At 38.6% G+C, this 18,174-nt stretch overlaps 1 protein-coding gene across 1 annotated transcript; it reads right to left on the reverse strand.

Moving 5' to 3' along the window:
* Positions 1-621: 621 nt before the first annotated feature.
* On the reverse strand, positions 622-16,398 carry TES (testin LIM domain protein; the record flags this gene model as incomplete). Its single annotated transcript, XM_082489069.1, has 6 exons — positions 622-2,078; positions 3,284-3,442; positions 4,007-4,222; positions 7,335-7,670; positions 8,834-9,086; positions 16,313-16,398. The coding sequence occupies 6 exons, from the start codon at positions 16,396-16,398 to the stop codon at positions 1,887-1,889; spliced, it is 1,242 nt and encodes a 413-aa protein (XP_082345195.1). The 3' UTR covers positions 622-1,886.
* Between the last annotated feature and the right edge of the window lie 1,776 nt (positions 16,399-18,174).

The following is an 18,174-nucleotide window of genomic DNA, read 5'->3' on the forward strand; positions in this document are numbered from 1 at the left end:
TAAGGAGCACTTAAATGGAAAAATGGAAATACTGTCTCTTACTGAGGCATCCTGATTTTCCTTCTTTTAAAACTGTGAATCTGGCAAGAACACACCTCCATTGGCATAAGCTGGAAGACATACACTTTTTTTGTACATCCCGAAGATCCCTGAGAAGCTGTACAGGCTTCCAGAACATGGACCTAAAGTTTATACCTCCATTTAGACAACATACAAAGTACGTATCTCACAGCAGTGTCTTTTTTTTGCAGTACGCAAAGGATCACAATGCACTATTTTCTCAGCACATTAGCTCACCTGTGTGAATTCAAAACTTTCAATGTTGTCTTAGTATAATTAAGGCCATAGTTTACATGAACAAAAAGTAAATTCACACTATTCACACTAAGTTCCAACAAATACACAACACCAGAACAAGACCCACTGCCTTGCACCTATAAGCATATCAACAATATTACACAAGACAGTAAGCACTTTACAGTAATACAGGACTTAAGTTGTTTTTTTTTTTTTTTTTAAATAGTCTCAAAGCTAAAGAGAAGTATGGAAACATTTCCCCTCCTCTCGCTCCCCTAAAAGGGATTCAACAAGAACAGAATTAGTAGACAACTCAAGTGAAGAATACTAATTTTTATTTCTAAGTGTTACAATACAGCCACCATAAAACTTAAAAAGAGCCGAACATAAGACTTCCATCGATTTTTTTTTTAATTTTTTTTTATTTTTTTTTAGGCCAAAGACTCTCCATTTACTGACACAAAGATAGCTAACAAGTTTCACTGAAAATCTGTAATTCTTAAGAAAAAGAAGAAGAACCACACATTTGGTTTACCTAGTAAGCAAAGCTAACATACAGCTGTGATTTTTTTTCACTCAAATACTTGAAATCTTCTGGGAAAGACTTCTTTGTACTTTGGTTAAGAACTTACAAATCAAAAGCCTAAGTATGATCCTTCAGCAGAATTACATTCTTGGAAATGCATACAGTATTGTGTGCCACATCCCTCTGACAGAAGGCACAATTCATAAAAAGAACATTCATGAAAAAACAGAAGCCAGTTCTGAAAGGACACGAGTGACACTCACTAACGTTGGTGGATATTTTTGCATCTTTAATCAATGCAAGACCTCCTCGTATTTTCTCTGCACCCCCCGCCCCAAAAAAGAAAAATATCTGTAAAGTAACTTCAATATTCATAAAATGAAAACTTTTCCAAGCATGAACAGTTTTAAGAGAAACATGAGCCAATGCAGTTTTCTACTGGTGCAGAGTTACTTTCCAAACTAGATGTGAATAGTCACTATTCCTCAAGAACCCATGGGTGAACAACAAGCAAATGATTACAGGCAACTTTTTTTTTTAAGCTTCATTCTCCCTGCATACTTGAGGTCAAGTGAACAAAACTGTACGTGGTGGTAAAGCTGATCATTTTGTCTAAAGTGCTTGATGAAAGCAGGGAAACTATAAAAATGATAAATTAGTGAAACCAAAAGTGGAAGAGTTACATTTACCATAAAAAAAAAAACCAAGAAAAATTGGAGCATTTTCACATTTTCTTCATCTATTAGACAAGATACAGCAAGAAGATCCTTCACAGTGAAGAGCTCCCTTAAAGTATGTATAGTTCATAATACATTTTCTTACATTTATGGGATACAAAGTCATTTGACATAAGACTCAGGAACAATACTCCAAAAAAAAAAAAAGTATTATTACGGCTAAGAAATGAAGATTACATATCAAGTTTTAGTCATTCAAAAAAATCTTTGGGAAAATGCTATTTAATACTTTCAATAACTTTAAATGCCCCGATGCTATAGATTTTACAGTAGAAATGCAAGAGCCTTTGGAACACAGCAATGCTTGGTTCTGTGCACGTCTTCTCTTAAGACATCATCTTTTTCTTACATTCCACTGAGCAAAAGACCATCCCTTCCACCGGCATGAACTTCTGGCCAATTAGGCACTTGCTGCAACAGGAACACAAGAAGCATTCCTGCGTAGCATGCCAGTTGAAGCTGTTGTATGTCACACGCTGAACTTCTGGATCTATAGCATTATGACAGCCTTGGCAGATCTGTTCAGAAACAAAGAGTCACTTAAATGAAGCATACACACCCTCTCTATAAGGACAATAAAAACTGAAATTCCTCAATGTTTTTGGAGAAAGGACAGATGTTAAAAGAAGTATTTGAAATAAGTCTCCACCTTTTTATTTTCCTTTAATTTTAAAACAGAGTTTCTGATCAAAATGCAGCTGAGAACACAAAATAAAATTATAAAATGGACACAAGAAGTTAGTTGCTGCTGGGATTACACTTAGACAATTATGACGTTAGGATTTCCCAATGCCCGTATAATGATAAAAGCTTGCCATGCCAAACAGCACAGATCTTCCTATATTAACAACCCATATATTTGAAGAGATTAGTTACAAAACTTCCTGTGCATTGGCAGCTCTAAAGCAATGCTAAAGAATTAAAGGTTACTGGGAAGTCTTGGATGCAATTCAACTTAAAATCTGGTTGTCAAAAAATATCATTTAGGTCTCAAATAAGTTTATGTTTTAAGAAGAAAAAAAGCCTCTCCAAAAGATAATTCCTCACACCTACCTCAGAAGACTATTAACCGCCAGCTAGAGATAACAGTTTTTCCCCTCCATTAACTCTATAAACAGTCTAGATGCACATTAGACTGAACTCCCAACTAACAGCTAGTTAACAGGTTGATATGAATGGACCATCATCACAGATTAGAGTTCCTAGTATACTAGGAATCGAGAACTACCATTCTTTCCCAAACTCCTAGCTTTATCTTGTCAGTCACTCCCCTTTATAACTCACACGGTCAGACATACAAAGAAACAAAGTACCTAGACTGCAGTTGCCCCCGCAGGCTTTCAGCAGACCAGCTGAAGTTGAATCCCACTGGTCACAATGAACTATGACTGACACAAACTAAACATTTAGCAGTGTTATTCATCTTCACCTACTTTACTCCTCCTGTTACAAAATCTTGCTTCACCACTGGCAAAGTTAAAGTTATTTTCAGAACCACCTCCCCCCTCCACCAGTGGGTTTTGTTCCAGTTTATGAATTGACAAAATACTTGTCTGCTTTTAAGTTTGTTTTCAAAGGGAAAAAAGATGATTGACTTGATCCTGAACTTGCATTCAATTTCTGCTCTTCAGATACTCCTACACTGGGAGAAAGTAAGAGTTTCAGGCTCCACAGATGTACGTTCCCTTCCTTCACAGCGCCAACACGTCTGTATGGATCTTACCGCAGCATGGTTCTTCACGTAGCAGGGTTTGCAGACTGGCTTGTCATTCACCATTACATAGATTTCTCCAGCCAAAACGCAATCGCAGTCAAAACAGCAGAAGTGTTTCAGATGCCAGTTTTGACCTTCCGCTTGAGTATATTCATTGCTGAATATTAGCTATAAAGAAGATGCAAACAAGTATTAGTATATGCATTTGAATAGCATTTCCTTTGATAAAGCTATCCTCAGGATGTTTTGCAATTTCCAAGAAACTCCTGGTGATTCCACTGTTTCAAATTATTTCAACAATAAAACTGAATGTATTCACTTGTTAGACAGTTTCCCAAAAGCCTCCATTTTGTTTACTAAGATCCAATAGATGCCAAAGCCACCAGGCAGGCTGTTCTCTCTGTGCTGCACAAGGTGTAATTTAGCCAGGCGCTCCCCCTAGTGCCCTTCCTGAGGAAACAACCGCATAATTGGAACTTCATAGAATTTCGACTCATGTCTTACATCCCACGTCCATGTAGACCACACAAAATCCCCACCAAATCCAAAGCAAACTATGGATCTTCCTGAATGTGGAGTGTCTGTATCAATTTCTGTTCCTTGCAACTATGATCAGTTAAAACTGATGAAGGCACATCATGGCCCAGCACTGAAGTGTTTTACTAAAAATTATATACACTTCTCAGAGGAGCAAACTTGTGCACTAAAACAAAGGACTAGGATATTTCTTACCTCATCACATCCAGCACAGCGGGGTTTTTCGCTGTCACAATAATGTCTTCCACAGTACAGGTTACCATTCTTCCAGAAATAGATCATGTCTACTAGAAGTTCACTGCAGGTGCAACAGACAAAACAAGCTGGGTGCCACAATTTGTCATATCCAGCACGTTCTGCGTAGACAGCTGGGTCACCTTCTTTCATGTTCAGTTTGCAGCGATAGCAGGACTGGAAAGAAGGTATTACCAAGTTAAATAAGTCTTTGACGAGGTACATCTATAGCAATTACATATTACTGATGTATGTGATAAATCCCACCTTCCCAGACTGAAATTAAAGAATTAGTTTACTCTCGCGATCAGATAGTAGCATGACATGATGCCACGGTACAGGTTTAACTAAGCATTTCAAGATTATGTACATTCTACTGACATAGCACTAGTGCTACTTAAATGGATTACTGTATTTTGCCATATTCAAATTCCTGCAACTACAGTCCAGTTCTTAAGAAAACCCACACAACTAAAATTCACGTTATGCTCTGTGCATACTCAAGAATAAGGAGAGAATAATAAGAAGCCTCCAAAGCTAACTGACTAGACTATGACTAGAACACATGACAAGAACATGGCTGTATTATACAGGTCATGAGAAGATCAAGCAATAGCTGCATCACTGGTGAGGAAAAAAAAAAAGTGACTATTTCCAACTCATTCTGTTTAAAGCTGTGTTCTAGGGATGCTAATCACTCATGGCTGTTGCCCAACAGTCTGTGATTAATGACCTTAGGAAGGGGAGAGTGATTATGGAAAAGGGACTACTAAGTTTATGAACGCAACTACTCTACAAATAGTTCCAAAATGTTTATAGTCAGTCTTCTGTCCTATACCTGCTTGCAGAGAGGGTTTTGTCATCAAGTCAAAAAACACCAGGTGGTTTATGTTACTGAAACAAAAAATTTAATCTACAGTTTAATCACCAGTTTGGCATTTCCTGCACTCCAGTTGGTCTGTGGACTACACTGAACATTCTGGGAAAGTCTTTTCTATGATTCACATCACTACAAGCCCAGCCAGAAATGGCCTCAGTTTTCAATTGTGTGTGTGTATATATATCTGGTTTTTGTTGTTTTTTTTTTTTTATTTTTTTATTAGTGTCTTGGCTGTAATGCATATTGATCAGATCCCCACACTTGTTTTAGACAAGCAATTTCAAAATAACATAGAAAGACATCAAAAGGGGAGGAAGAACAGCTTGAAACAGAATGAAAGGGGAAGTGTAAAGATGTATGAGAGGCAATTACTATTGGTATATTATTTACATTAATAGTGGAGACCCGATTGATTGTGTTTTGTTGTTGTTTTTTAAAAAAATAATGTTTAAAAGAGTTGAAATCCATTCCTACAATAAAAATTAGATTTTCAAGAGATCTATTTCAGAGCTATTTACCACAGCTACAGGAATAGATACTTTCAGATTCAGTTTGAAAGACAACATACAAGAAAATTTGGAGAACAAAGATGCAGCACTAATAGATAGAAAAAAGCATAGACAAGGATAGCAATTCTGCAAGGTATTTAAAAGCTCTTCTCTGTACTGGTTTATTTTGAACTGTTGAAAAAAAGAATTTGAAATAATGCTACAGAATATAGCTGAGACTAAGTCACGTTGCAGAAATCAGAACAAAAAAAAAATAGTTAAAAATAATATATCTAAATCCCAATTATTTACCCCAGGGTAAACTCAGTACCAAACAGATAAGCAACTCAAATGTTAACTTACATTATTAAACACTTCTAAGCCTCTTTCTAAATCACTGCACAGAGTGATGAGATGTACCTGCCCTAAACAGTAGGAGTTATACTCAGGTGCTTGAGTAAAGAGAACTTTGAAGTGATAAACAGGTGTAATGTAGAAACGAAGCACCTTTGGATACAATTACTCAAGAGGACAGAGTGCCTCCTGCCCTTGACTTAATGTAGCCCAAGTCAGTTGGACAGCAGGGTACAATGCAAGGTGTGTATTTCTGTAGGTTTTTCTCAAGGAGGCAAGTGAAGAGTTGCTGTGGTGAAGCTAAAGTAAACCCACCTTTTCTTGCTGGGTTACAAATGACACAAAATGACAGCAACCTCATCAAGCCACAATAATATACCTTTTAAGTATCTTAGAATCTCCACCACAAAGCAATGGCAAAAATAACCGAATAATTAATTTTAGAAAATAGCTACAGGTAACCAAATGGCACAGCATATGAACGATGAAGGTAAGTGAGCATTTTCAAGGCTAAAACTTCAGTGTTAATTTTATATTCCATATCAATTACACAAGTAGTAATATACTGTGCCAGTTTAAACAAACAACAAAAAACACACCAAAAGCAGCACACAACACCCCCCAATAACACTGAAAGCCATATTCTACAACCATGTTAAACATTTATCTCCATCTAGAACTCATATATTCGTTTTCTGTAGGTAACTTGGAGACAAATAATTTTTGCAATTCATACATACAATAGCAACATTTCTGGAATCAAGTTACAGGATCTTTTGACACTCTGAAGTGAAGGTCTACCTTCACTAAACTAATTTAATGTTACTTCAGTAATCCCACCCCTATTTTGTATTTATAATTGGTAACCGAGACATGCACAGCAGAAGATAGTAAGTTATGTCAGAAATACTTTATTAAGGCTATAGTTTTAGAAAGATCAATGAAAATTGGGTAATTTTACATACCTTATTTTTTGTTGAGCTATTACAAGACAGAAATCAGATGCCAAAGAAAGAATAGACCAAAGAAAAAAATAGATCCGAATATGAAAAGAAGGCTACTCAAAACAGCCATTACACGGCTTGGCTTGTTGGAAGTGGGAGGGAGAGGTGTTACTTTATTATTTCTCAGTTTCACTTAATTTTAAATACAATTGGTCAAGTAGGTAAATTTGGTGCTCTTCCAAGAAAAAGGAGAAAACTGACTTCCAAAATTAAACTCTTCAAGAGGAGAAAAGTGCAGCAATCAGTCTGTAAGACTATACAAGTGTCTTGATTATTATTCTGTAAAAGCCACCCTGCTATAGTATATGTCCAAACTAACATGTTTTTGCAATGCGGATGAAAAGGTCACCTAGGAAGTTGTTTGCTGCAATGCACTAAATACAGTCAGAAACCAGGGTTCTGTGCAGATATTCACAATGTTTTCCAGTTAGCCTTCTCTCCTTTCCCCCCCCTAGATTTTCACTATTCCAAGTTAACAAACAAGTTAATTGTGTTAAACAACCAACGTGAGCACTCGATTGGTAAAATACCTTCTTGTTTTACCTTTCCTTTTTTATACTTACATACTGAGATGCCTTCTGATCTGGGGACTTGTCATCCATTGCTCCTACAGCAGCTGAAGTGCCTCTGTCACCATTGTTCACGTTATTCTTCTCAGTAGCTCTCGTTTCCACCTCACCAGGGAGCTTGACATCCCCTACACCAAGTGCCTCGTTTTTGTACTTCTTCACAAATTGTTCCATCTGCTTAACTTCACTGGGGGAGAGCTCGTGGCATTTTGAAGGATCCTGATCGTGAGCGGGCAGCTGCTTAGCCAACTGCTTCTTCCTGTACTGTGCGCCTTCCGAGCCAGCAACAGGCTGCTTCTCCTTTGGTAGCATCTGCATATACTGTCTAGCCTGAACCAGGAGGAATTAGATATCAGATGCCACTTCAACTATAGACCAAAGCAAACACGCGACTATAATCATCTCTACTGCTGTTAGCGACAGTCAGATTTGTCAAAAACAAGGTTCTTTCCATAAACGTTAAGTTCCCAAAACACAGTAGATAGAGATAAAATACAGCAGATGCATTAATTGGCTTCTTCCCAGAGTAAGAGACAGGCTTCCTTTTAAGCCTTTTACGGAACAGAGTTATTACTTCTCAGAGTAAACAATAATTAACGTTTACACAGCACCTTGTCTCTTCAAAGCTATATAAAACTACTGATCATCAGTATAGCTGTAAAAAGTAGAAGCTGAAATTGTTTGCCTGAGGCACACAGCCCATTGCAAAAATAATTCTAGCTAAATAAAGAAAAAATCTCTAGTTTTAATAAAGCATGAACAAGCCTAAAAATCAAAGTGGTAACTGAACGTTAATAACAAGTCAATTTAGATGCACAAGGTTCGATTAATTCACTGAAAAAGTATATTTTGAGAAGTAGGTCAGAGAATGTGATTCCAGCACAGATCACACAACACTGCAGTACAGTAAATTAGCAATCAAAGTTTGAAAAGTGAAGCAAAACCCTCAGAAGGCTATCTATCATCTCATCTACTTCAGCTGAAAACATACTGGAAGAGAGTTGCTCTTTTAGATGTCAACACTGACCTTGTTCTTACCATATACAGTAAAAGCTATATGCAAGACTGAGTGTTCCCCTTAACTTTAAACAATGACAAATTGTTGTGGGGTTGGGGTTTGTTTTTGGGTGGTTGTTGTTTTTTTTTTTTTCCCCCCCACACTCCATGCAAATTTTTCAAGTGTACTAAAAAAGGCAGGTTAGAGAAACTGGACTCCAGGGACTTGGCAGATAATGCTTAAATCCTTTTAATCCTCTCTGTTAAAAACCACCTCATCTCCCCAGTTCTCAAGAAGTTCCATAGACAAGCATCCATATCTGCAAGATGTCACAGGCAAGACTCATTTAACAGACACCATATTGTCAGTTTAGCAGAAGAAAAGAGGTACACACAGAATGACTACAAGAGGCAAATTCAGCCTTCCGGTAAGCTCTACTTCTCTATCTCCCATCAACTCCTGCCTTGAACATGAACAAAAAGTGAGTTGGACTTACCAGTGTCTGATTCTGAACAGGAGGAGCCCACTCGTAAGTCACAGTATTGATGGATATGTTCTTCTTGGCTGGCACTGGATTAGTCAGTATCATTACATTCCGTTTATACATGGGGATGCCATCATTCTTCAGCTTTGCAATAAGGGTTGTGTATTTTGTGTCTTCAAAGAGCTTCCCCACTTTCCGATCCTCCTCATTGCTTGTAAGGACATCGTGCTCTTCCTGGCCACATTTGCAGTTGCGGCATATTTTTCTGGAATTTAATGGAAACAGCAACAAAGTTACAGTCTCGGCTGAAAAACGTGCCTAGTAACAACATCACTGGGAACCCAAAACCTTGTTTTCAGTGCTTTGATTAGGGAATATACAAGTTTTCCTGCAATATGTCAAACGGCTCTTGAGGATATTCTTTATTTCTCCTGTTGTATTACTTACATTCTTTGTTCACAGAGATTGTGATCAGATAGATATCAACTACACTAATGCATTTTGAATACGATACTGTATCATTCCTTCAGTTACATCTCAGTACTGATTGTGCACATACATGTCTGTTATCACCCACCTACCAGATTTTTTTTATGGGTAGCGACCCATGAATTAACTTACATGCATCAACATGATCCCCCCCAGAAGTCATGTATTGGGGCTTTTAGTTTTTCAGGTTCTCTTTATACACTCACAATTACACACACCATACTATTTTCTTCATATGCATTTCATTGTATGCATGACATTTGGTTATCACAGGGTTGCTATCAAGTGGAAACAAGTATTTCCTAGAAAGGAAAAAAAAACGCATACAGCCATATATACAGTGTAATTGCACCAAGTTCTGTTCAAAGTTCAGCATTTAAAAGAGAAGATGAAAGAAAAGTGAAAGGCTTATATGGACAAAGCCTTTCAAACGGCTCTGAATCAACTCAGAACAACTCTGGCACATGTTGTACAGAGAATTTTCACAGATAACATCCTTAAAAGGTAGAAGGCTTTACTTAGATAGAAATGGTATTCTTTCATATACAAGACATTTGAAGTCCCTCGGTTAAGGGCTATTAGATAGCAATTTATTACCTTAAGCATAATTAAACAATTCACATATAATAAACAGAACCTTGGATTAGACAAGCTAGTTTACTATTTATTAATGGCTTCCCCAGAGCTTCAGTTCAAAGCAGTCAGCCACAGTCTATGGAAGTTAGTGAAGCTGAATGTTAACCAAAAGCTCTTATACAGAGTAAGAAAACAGATCAAGCTTCTGGATCTCTAGAGTTTAAAGAGGAATGAGTAATATTTTACCCCATTATTGATTTCTCAACATAGCAAATAGCAGAAAACTACTACCTATAAAAGGCTTTTCAAACCCTGCTTGCAAAAACCCATCAAACTCTAACGTTGTTCTGCATCTTGCTTTCTAAAGTCTTGAAGGCAAGATACATACCTTATCTTCAGGCATCTGACAGGTACATGACAAGAACACGCCATGATTACAGCAGGCCCATTAGGGGATGGGAAACGCAGGAAGAAGGAGGACCTGCATGTAACTGGTCACGTGAAGTGATGCACAGCCAGCCTCAAAGATACACGCTACATAAGGACACCAGTTTCTAATGAAGGGTACTAGCATTTCAGTGTGTGATGGACACTGCCCTGGTCATGTGATTATATAGCAACCATAAATTATGGTAATCTAAGTTATGAAACTCACTCCAAATAAAAATAGCTAACTCTGCAGACATGCACCACTCCACTCTAAAAATAACAAGTAAAGTAAGAACGTTAAGCAGAACAGACTCCGCTTTGCAACGCATAAAAACCTAAAGAGATCAATAATTGAAGTATAGGCTGTCTGACCGCTTGCACAACTTCCAACTCATACCCACAACAGGAAATATGCACAGAATTTCAAAGCTGATACTTCTCTGGATACCTGGTAAACACTAAGCACTTTGTAAGTCTCTCAGCTTACCCAAAAATTCAAGCACGAACTAGCATTGCCCATTAAGCCTAAATGCTGTACCTGTGCATTACTATTAGAGCAACATAAAATTTTGCAACATCTTCAACATCAGTCTACACGAGTCCTTTACCTAGCTAATACTTAGAGAATATTTTATATACTGAGAAAGCAATTTATATTCACTTTGCTCATCCTTTAAGGTGTGCATGTAATTATACCTTACTACCAACCTTCAATCATGTCTTCTTTGAGATCTAATACTAGGTTTACTTAAGAATTTGACTGTGTATGTTTCAGTCCAACGCTATCTCCCTGCTCTTTCGAGATTAAGTGAATGACTCTTTGCCTTCATGGAGTTTGCAAGAAGTTGTTACAGGGCTATGTTACAAAATTACAAGTGTAGTGGCCCTGGCATTAGAGCTTGTGGCTAATTATGTCTCCCAATGCAGCAGAAAGCCATCCAGAAAGAAGATGAGTCACAACTGATGTCAGCATATCTCTGTGAATCAAAGGAAAACCCCCGAGGCTCTTGCCATTTCCCTGGCTCCCCAACGTTCCCCTGGATCCCAGCCACATGAAGATGCCTGTACACTGCTAACAGCCAAAAAAAGGTTTCCTGTCCTGATTTATAAACCTTTTTCTTGAATAATTTCCAGTCCTAAAAGATATCCAGTTAACATTTACACATATAACTCTTCCTGCAGAGCACTGTTTACAATTTAGTCATACCTTCTTCCACGAAGTTGCCAAATCAGAGTCCTGTTCATTAGTCACTGTCCCTTCTGCCCAACAGATATGGTCAATTACTTCTACTTAGAATAGGTCAGCTGGTCACTTCTTTGACTATGATACAGCTATCTTACTGAAGCAACCCGATCTCGTTACCTCAAACTTACACTTCAAAAGTCTGTCTGATAACTGATGCCCAATTTTTATTTTTTGTGTTGAAGCAAACACCTCACATGTGCCAGGAAAACCAGTTGCTATTATATATGCACACAGACATACATATATAAACACACATATAGACTTAAATTTCTCCCCTTTGACTCTATCGAGAAGACAGGCAGTGAGAATTTCTTGTTCTTTCCATCTGCACTGTCAAAAAGATTTTCCCTTCACTTGAGGACATTCAGCAAGTTCCCTGCTGAAGGGGGTATTAGGGACTCCTGCTTACGTGTTCATAGCTCTCAGGACCTCAGCAAAGGAGAGAAACATTCCTTCAGCCAAATCTCAGCAGTTTGGGAAGCTTTTACCATTCAAAACATGGAAGATACGGAGGAAGCTTCAAAATTTGTGGAATTGGAAGTTGCGCATGACTGTAAAAGACCGATCTAGTAGATTGTGTTTTGCTTCCAGGTCTTGAGTGGGTAGAAAGAGGAAGAAGGAAGGTAAGCAGATTCTACCCTCTCTCCCAAGCTGGTGAATTCTTATGTCCTGGATGTCTACTGACAGCAAGGATCAGACTTCCAGCTCCTTCTCCAAAACCAAATGTCAGCCATCATCCTGCTTTTCTATGTTTTGGTGTATGAAGAGGAAAAATAATTTGGATCATGACCCTTCCTACGCCAGCTTTGCAGTGGCTCCTAGTGACAGGAGGTGGCAGCTGCAAGTACAGAGAAGCCCTCAACAAATACCTGGAAAGTCCTGAGGCTTGTCTCTTCCATGCAGAAAGAATAACCTCTTCCTATGGTTCCTTCTGTTAGATTTTCTTGCTATTAAAGCAGCCATAGTAATTGCAAATGATGTGAACTGTGCCTCGGTACTTGCCTGTCATCAGTAGTATCAGAAGACATTAAAGCCAACTTAAAGCTCTCCCTGCCTTCCAGGGATTGTATCTGTACAGAGAATGTACAGATGCTGAAAACGGTTGTTCCCAAGCTTATGATTCTTGTCTCCAGAAGCTTTTTAATATCTTGGAAAGCCACACCGGAGACAATTACCACTTTCCAGTATATACAAGACCAAGATAAATCAGAACCTTCCCTCCTGCTTTCAGCAACTTCTGACTCCCATCCCACACCTCCCTCTAGCGGGAAATGCATCCCCACAGAGCAAACATTTATCTGACTGTCAGTCTCTTACAGCCAGCCTGCCCTACTAATTTTGCAGGGGCAGTTTTGGAGTCTTAAAGAAGTTTAAGACCTGCACTGAGAAGACCCTGCCCGCTGCTGCTGCAACACTTGGATGGAAGCATGATTCTGAGGACCATTTTAAAAGCAAAAGTTATTAACACACTAAGATAAAGCAGGTAATTGTTCACTGTTCAGCTACCGTTACAGACTGTGGCTCTCACTGTATTCATTTTCTGTTCAGCTCACAACACTGAGGCTTTCAGAACTTCAAAATTTAGGAACAAATTTTACTAAGGGCTTTGTTTACCACCATTTCTACACCAGCCTAAATTAGCAGTTCTGCACCTATATAACCATCCCACACACTGTGCCAAGAATTACAGCACAAAGTGCTGAAAGAGCAGTTGCCACCTCAGAAGAGGTATTTTCCAAACTCTACCAGTATAGAGAAGAACAGTGTAGCAACTCTGTGTAAACCCCTGCTGCTACAAAGATGTACTTGGATTTTTTTCATGCACTTTCCAATCTGACTCCCCCAAGGCAGAACTGATGCTCTTTTGTACAGAAATACAGAAAGAAATTACATCTTAGCTCTTTGAGATGCTTCGGAGCTTCCATGTATCAGGCTAAGAATTACATGATCTGCTGAAGCTCCTCAGCTCCACCCAGGAGAGGGCAGTGTCCCCCTTACGCACACCACAGCAAGGACTGCCACCTGCAAACCGCTGCCTCACTTACTGTACTGGATCTGGCTCCTATGGAGGTAACTTTCTTCATAACGCCCCTATGGTGCTGCGCTTTGGATTTGTGGCTAAACCAGCGTTGATAGCACTTGCTGTTGCTGAGCACTTCTGGCACAGTGTAAAGGCTTCCTCTTTTTTTGGACACTGCCCCCACCTCAGTGAGTAAGCTGGGGGTAGGCAAAAAGCTGGAAGGAGGCACAGCCAGCTCCAATTGGCCAGAGGGATACGATACTTCATACTATCTAATGTTGTGATCAGCAATAATACAGGCAGGGTTTCTGACTTCCAAAGCGGACACTGCTTGGAGACTCCCTGGGCATCGGTCTGCTGGTAGGAGGTGGTGAGTGATAGCCTTTGCATCACTTGCTCCACCCCCCCACCCTACCTTCCTTCAGCTATTAAACTGACTTTATTTCAACCCATGAGTTTTCTCACTTTTGTTCTTCCTTTTCACTCCTTTTGCTTCCTTTTGCTCACCCACCCTGCTGTGAGGGGACACGGAGTGAGCAGCTGTGCGGGTGCTTGGCTGCTGGCTGGGATCAACCCACCAGTTATTCTTCCCCCTCCACTTGTAACAATTTCTCTAACTACAATCCCTACTTCAACACTTATCTTTTATAGGTGAGCAATAGTGAAATTATGCATGCCTATTAATATATTTTTCCTTTGAAAACTGAATTCAGATTTCAGATTCACACCCTTACTGTCCCCAGTAGCAGCTCTCCTGGAGAAACAGCTATTTTTCTAAGCCATTCTTGAATTGCCTCAATGGCTAACTTTTCAACTGTTTCAGAAGTATGTGCCACATTTGTCTGACATCTAGATGATGTTTCTCAGACTAATTCCAGCCACCCTATGTACCTGGTCTATCCTATATAGATTCAATTTCCAAATTATATCTTAATCTTAACTAAATAGACACTGGTTTTATGTCTTTTTTTTGTACTTGCTCTTTAATCCACTGCTGTCTAGACAGTGCTCTGACAAGCTACATATTCAGGACCTGGCAGAACGAGCCCTAACCACAGGAGCATAGTGAAACGTGTATAAAAAAAAAAAAACACACACACACAAAACCCTCCAAATACACACACAGAAGGAGACACATTCTAACTTGGTAATCATGCTATCATGTGACTATATCACTTGAGGCAATTTATTTCTTTTTATCCCAAATTCTTCCCTGTTAAAGAATAAGCTAGGAATCACAAGGTCTAACAATGGGAACTAAGAAAAAGAGGATGAAAAGGAAGAGTTGAGAAAAAAGTTAACTGGACTAATCTTTTCTTTTTTTTTTCCCCCACTTGTGATTTCCCTGTCTATTACACTATGAACAAACAGCTTTCTCAAGTAGGAAGTGACATAATTTCTCATTTAACCATAAATAAACAACAGTATTTACTCTTGCAAATTTTTTATTTTGTTTTAATGAATTACCTGTATGCATTAACTTGTGTTCTGTTTTAGTTTAGTACCTCTACACGAGTTCCCTCATTGACTGTACTGAAAAAGCATCTTTTCATAAATTAATAATTTGTTTTATGTTTAGATGATCATGTTTATTCATTAATGTATTAACACTTCTTGCTCCATGTCATTATTTGTAAGCTGTTTCTGCAGCTACATATTACAGATCATCACAAAGAAGCTATATCCTCATCAACTTATAGCAAGGTTTTGCTGTGGTCTATTTGGTCATTGTCTAAACTGAGTCTCAGCTGCAGTCAAATGCTTGGGCAAAGAAGTAAAATCTCCTAGGCCTTATCTGCACCTGATGCCACTACGGCTCATATGTAAAGACTACATTAAAAAAACCCACAAAATAAAAACCTACTGCAGATACAGTTATGACTGTAGCTAAATAGCATTGGTGAAACGTAATTGTTTTCGTTGCTAGCATGTGCTAGTATTACTAACAATTATTTATTTTTATGTCCTTTCAAGGACATGAAATGATGTCCTTTGAGAGAATTTTTTTTTTTTTTAAATCAGAATCACTAAGCTACATCTCAAAGTCCACCCAGTATAATCAGTGAACTGGGCTAGCTAGATACATAAATTAATACACACATATACATCTTGTCTCAGTAAAACAATAAAGGTCTTAATGGAATACAAAGTTTCTGCAGAAGTAATGGCATAGACCACAGCATAGACTATTTACTGCTACTGGTTTAGGAACAGTGCATCATCCAAGGCCAAGTACTATCTAACTTATTTGAATTATGACACCTCTTTCCCCCGAAGTCATCTGTAGATGTATACAAAGTTTCAACATTTTTTCAAGATAATGTTACTTAAAATCTCAGATCAAAGCTTATGTATTTGGTCAGGAGCCGAGAATGCATTTTATTACTGAGATAAAGCACACTGCTTCCCTGTCATCTCTCTTACTGAAGGGATAGAGATGTTTTTACAAACCTACTTCAACTGTTTATTAAGCTAAGGCAAATGCTTCAGTAGAAGTACTTCCATTGACTTCAGTGCAGATGGAATGCATGTTCATAAGTGATTACATATTTAAGCACTCTTCTGTAATGCAGCTGAGAAGCCCTGGCCCTGAACCTAGACACAGCTTCTTTGAAGCATCTGAATAGTTTAATTGAAAGAGGGAACAGAAGTTGTTACTTACACATTTGTATACATGTGTTAAGATCTGCAGTGCTGAGTCACAGCTTAAGAGACATCTGGTGTCACTTACCTCCAGAAATGAAGCTCAAATCCTTCACACTTATCCTTGCACTTTAAGCAGGGGGCACCAAATCCTTGCTCGTGGCCCAAGCCCATCTGTGTACAGAGCAATATGACTAGTCAGCTTCAAGAAATATGCTGCATGAATGATCTTACTGCTGCCTTTATAATCTACAATCCAAAACGAAAGCAAAGATTAAGAATTTGACTAAGTCGACATCAGGACAGTATTTTGGGGTCCACTCACCTTTCTATTGTACCTACATAAGCGACAGTGTTTGCACAAGCCTGTTGGTGCAGTTGAGCTAGGAGGCAGAAAGTTAGCCTTAGCCAAAACCAAGTATTTTCCTGGTGACTTGTCTCCCCAGGCCAGCTCACTCTACAAGCTTCACATATGTGAAACAGCAGATTCTTTGCAGCCCTTCCTTAGGTCTGTGGCTGTGAAACCACAGCGAGAGAGCCCATAAGACCTCAAGTTAAAGGACATTTAATCCAGCTGTCAGAACAATGTGATTTGCAGTATATGACTTGGCAAAACACAGAAGATCAAGAAATAAACAAATCCCACATTTATATGTACTAACCTGGACATCTGATAGGAATAAAAAAAACATCCAAGTGATTTGTCTCATATTCCGAGTATATTTGAGATGCCTGATAGTGATTGAGAGCAGAACATACCCTTTACAATCAAGTTTCAGCTAGACTAATACCAGCTTTCTTTCAGAGAAGAAAGAGAGACAGCACAGTTAGCAAAAACGATGACCATAAATGATATGCAAAGGGTTTTGCTGTGAAGAGATTAAAAGGGCAGACGTCCAATTCATAATGCAGAGGAAATATGAGAGAATATAAAAAACAGTGCAGAATTAAAGGCCAGGTATTCACACAATATATCAACACATCAGCAAATTTAACTGAGTAACAGCCACTGGAAATTTGAGGTGAAAAATAGATACCAAGCACCATAACTTATGCATCCATATAACACAGTAAATTTTAAATGCCTCCAGCTCTATAAACCTTTGGGGAATGTCGCTTTTAAATCAGACGGATGAAGGATGGTGGAACTGTGGTCACAGTTGGGTGTGCAGGCTCTCGCCCAGCAGGCGGAGGGGAACCCATCCCCACACTCCCACCCACTGCCCCAGCAGCGTGAGGAGCACTCCCAGTTAGCTGTGGGTAGATGTAGTGGGAGGGAAGGTCATTGTGAAGATGGCTCACCTCCAGTTTTGCTTTTACCATGAATGGAAAGTGAGCTAGAGCTGAAAAATTCTGGTACTAATCGTAGTTCTGGCAACAATAATACAATGCCAGGGTTAATGAGATGTTGTGACATGGTTTTATTATTAACAAGTTTGTAATTTACTCCAAGTAGTCATACCTCTATTGTTGTACATACAAGGATATAAACAGCTCAACTTTCAATTTGTTTCTGTCCAAAACGAAGGAACAGGTTGTTCACAAACCACTTGCTCAACATAACAAGATGCAGGCAAGACAATGTTTTCAGTTATTTTATAATTTGAAGGATCACTGCCCCTGAGGATATTACAAAACTTTCCTGCAGATTATGGGCTATTTAGGGAGAAGAGACACTTTGGCAGCTATTAAGCTACTGCTTGCAACTGCAGGGATGGATAGAGAGGCATGAAATTATTTCTTCCTTTCTTATCTGGAAGAATAAATATAAGCCTACTGTAACCATAATGACATCTTTATCAGCCTAAGGGCTCAAGAAGTTCACATTCTAGGGGCACTAACCTGAAACCAGAGCAGTAGACCATCTAAAATAAACATAACTTTAAAGATTAACTTCTCTTTCATCAATTACATTTTTTTTTACCAAGTTGGATATATAAAGCTAACAGG

Source organism: Vanellus vanellus, assembly GCF_965231255.1.
Source record: "Vanellus vanellus genome assembly, chromosome: 1".
In the NCBI taxonomy this organism is placed as follows: Eukaryota; Metazoa; Chordata; class Aves; order Charadriiformes; family Charadriidae; genus Vanellus; species Vanellus vanellus.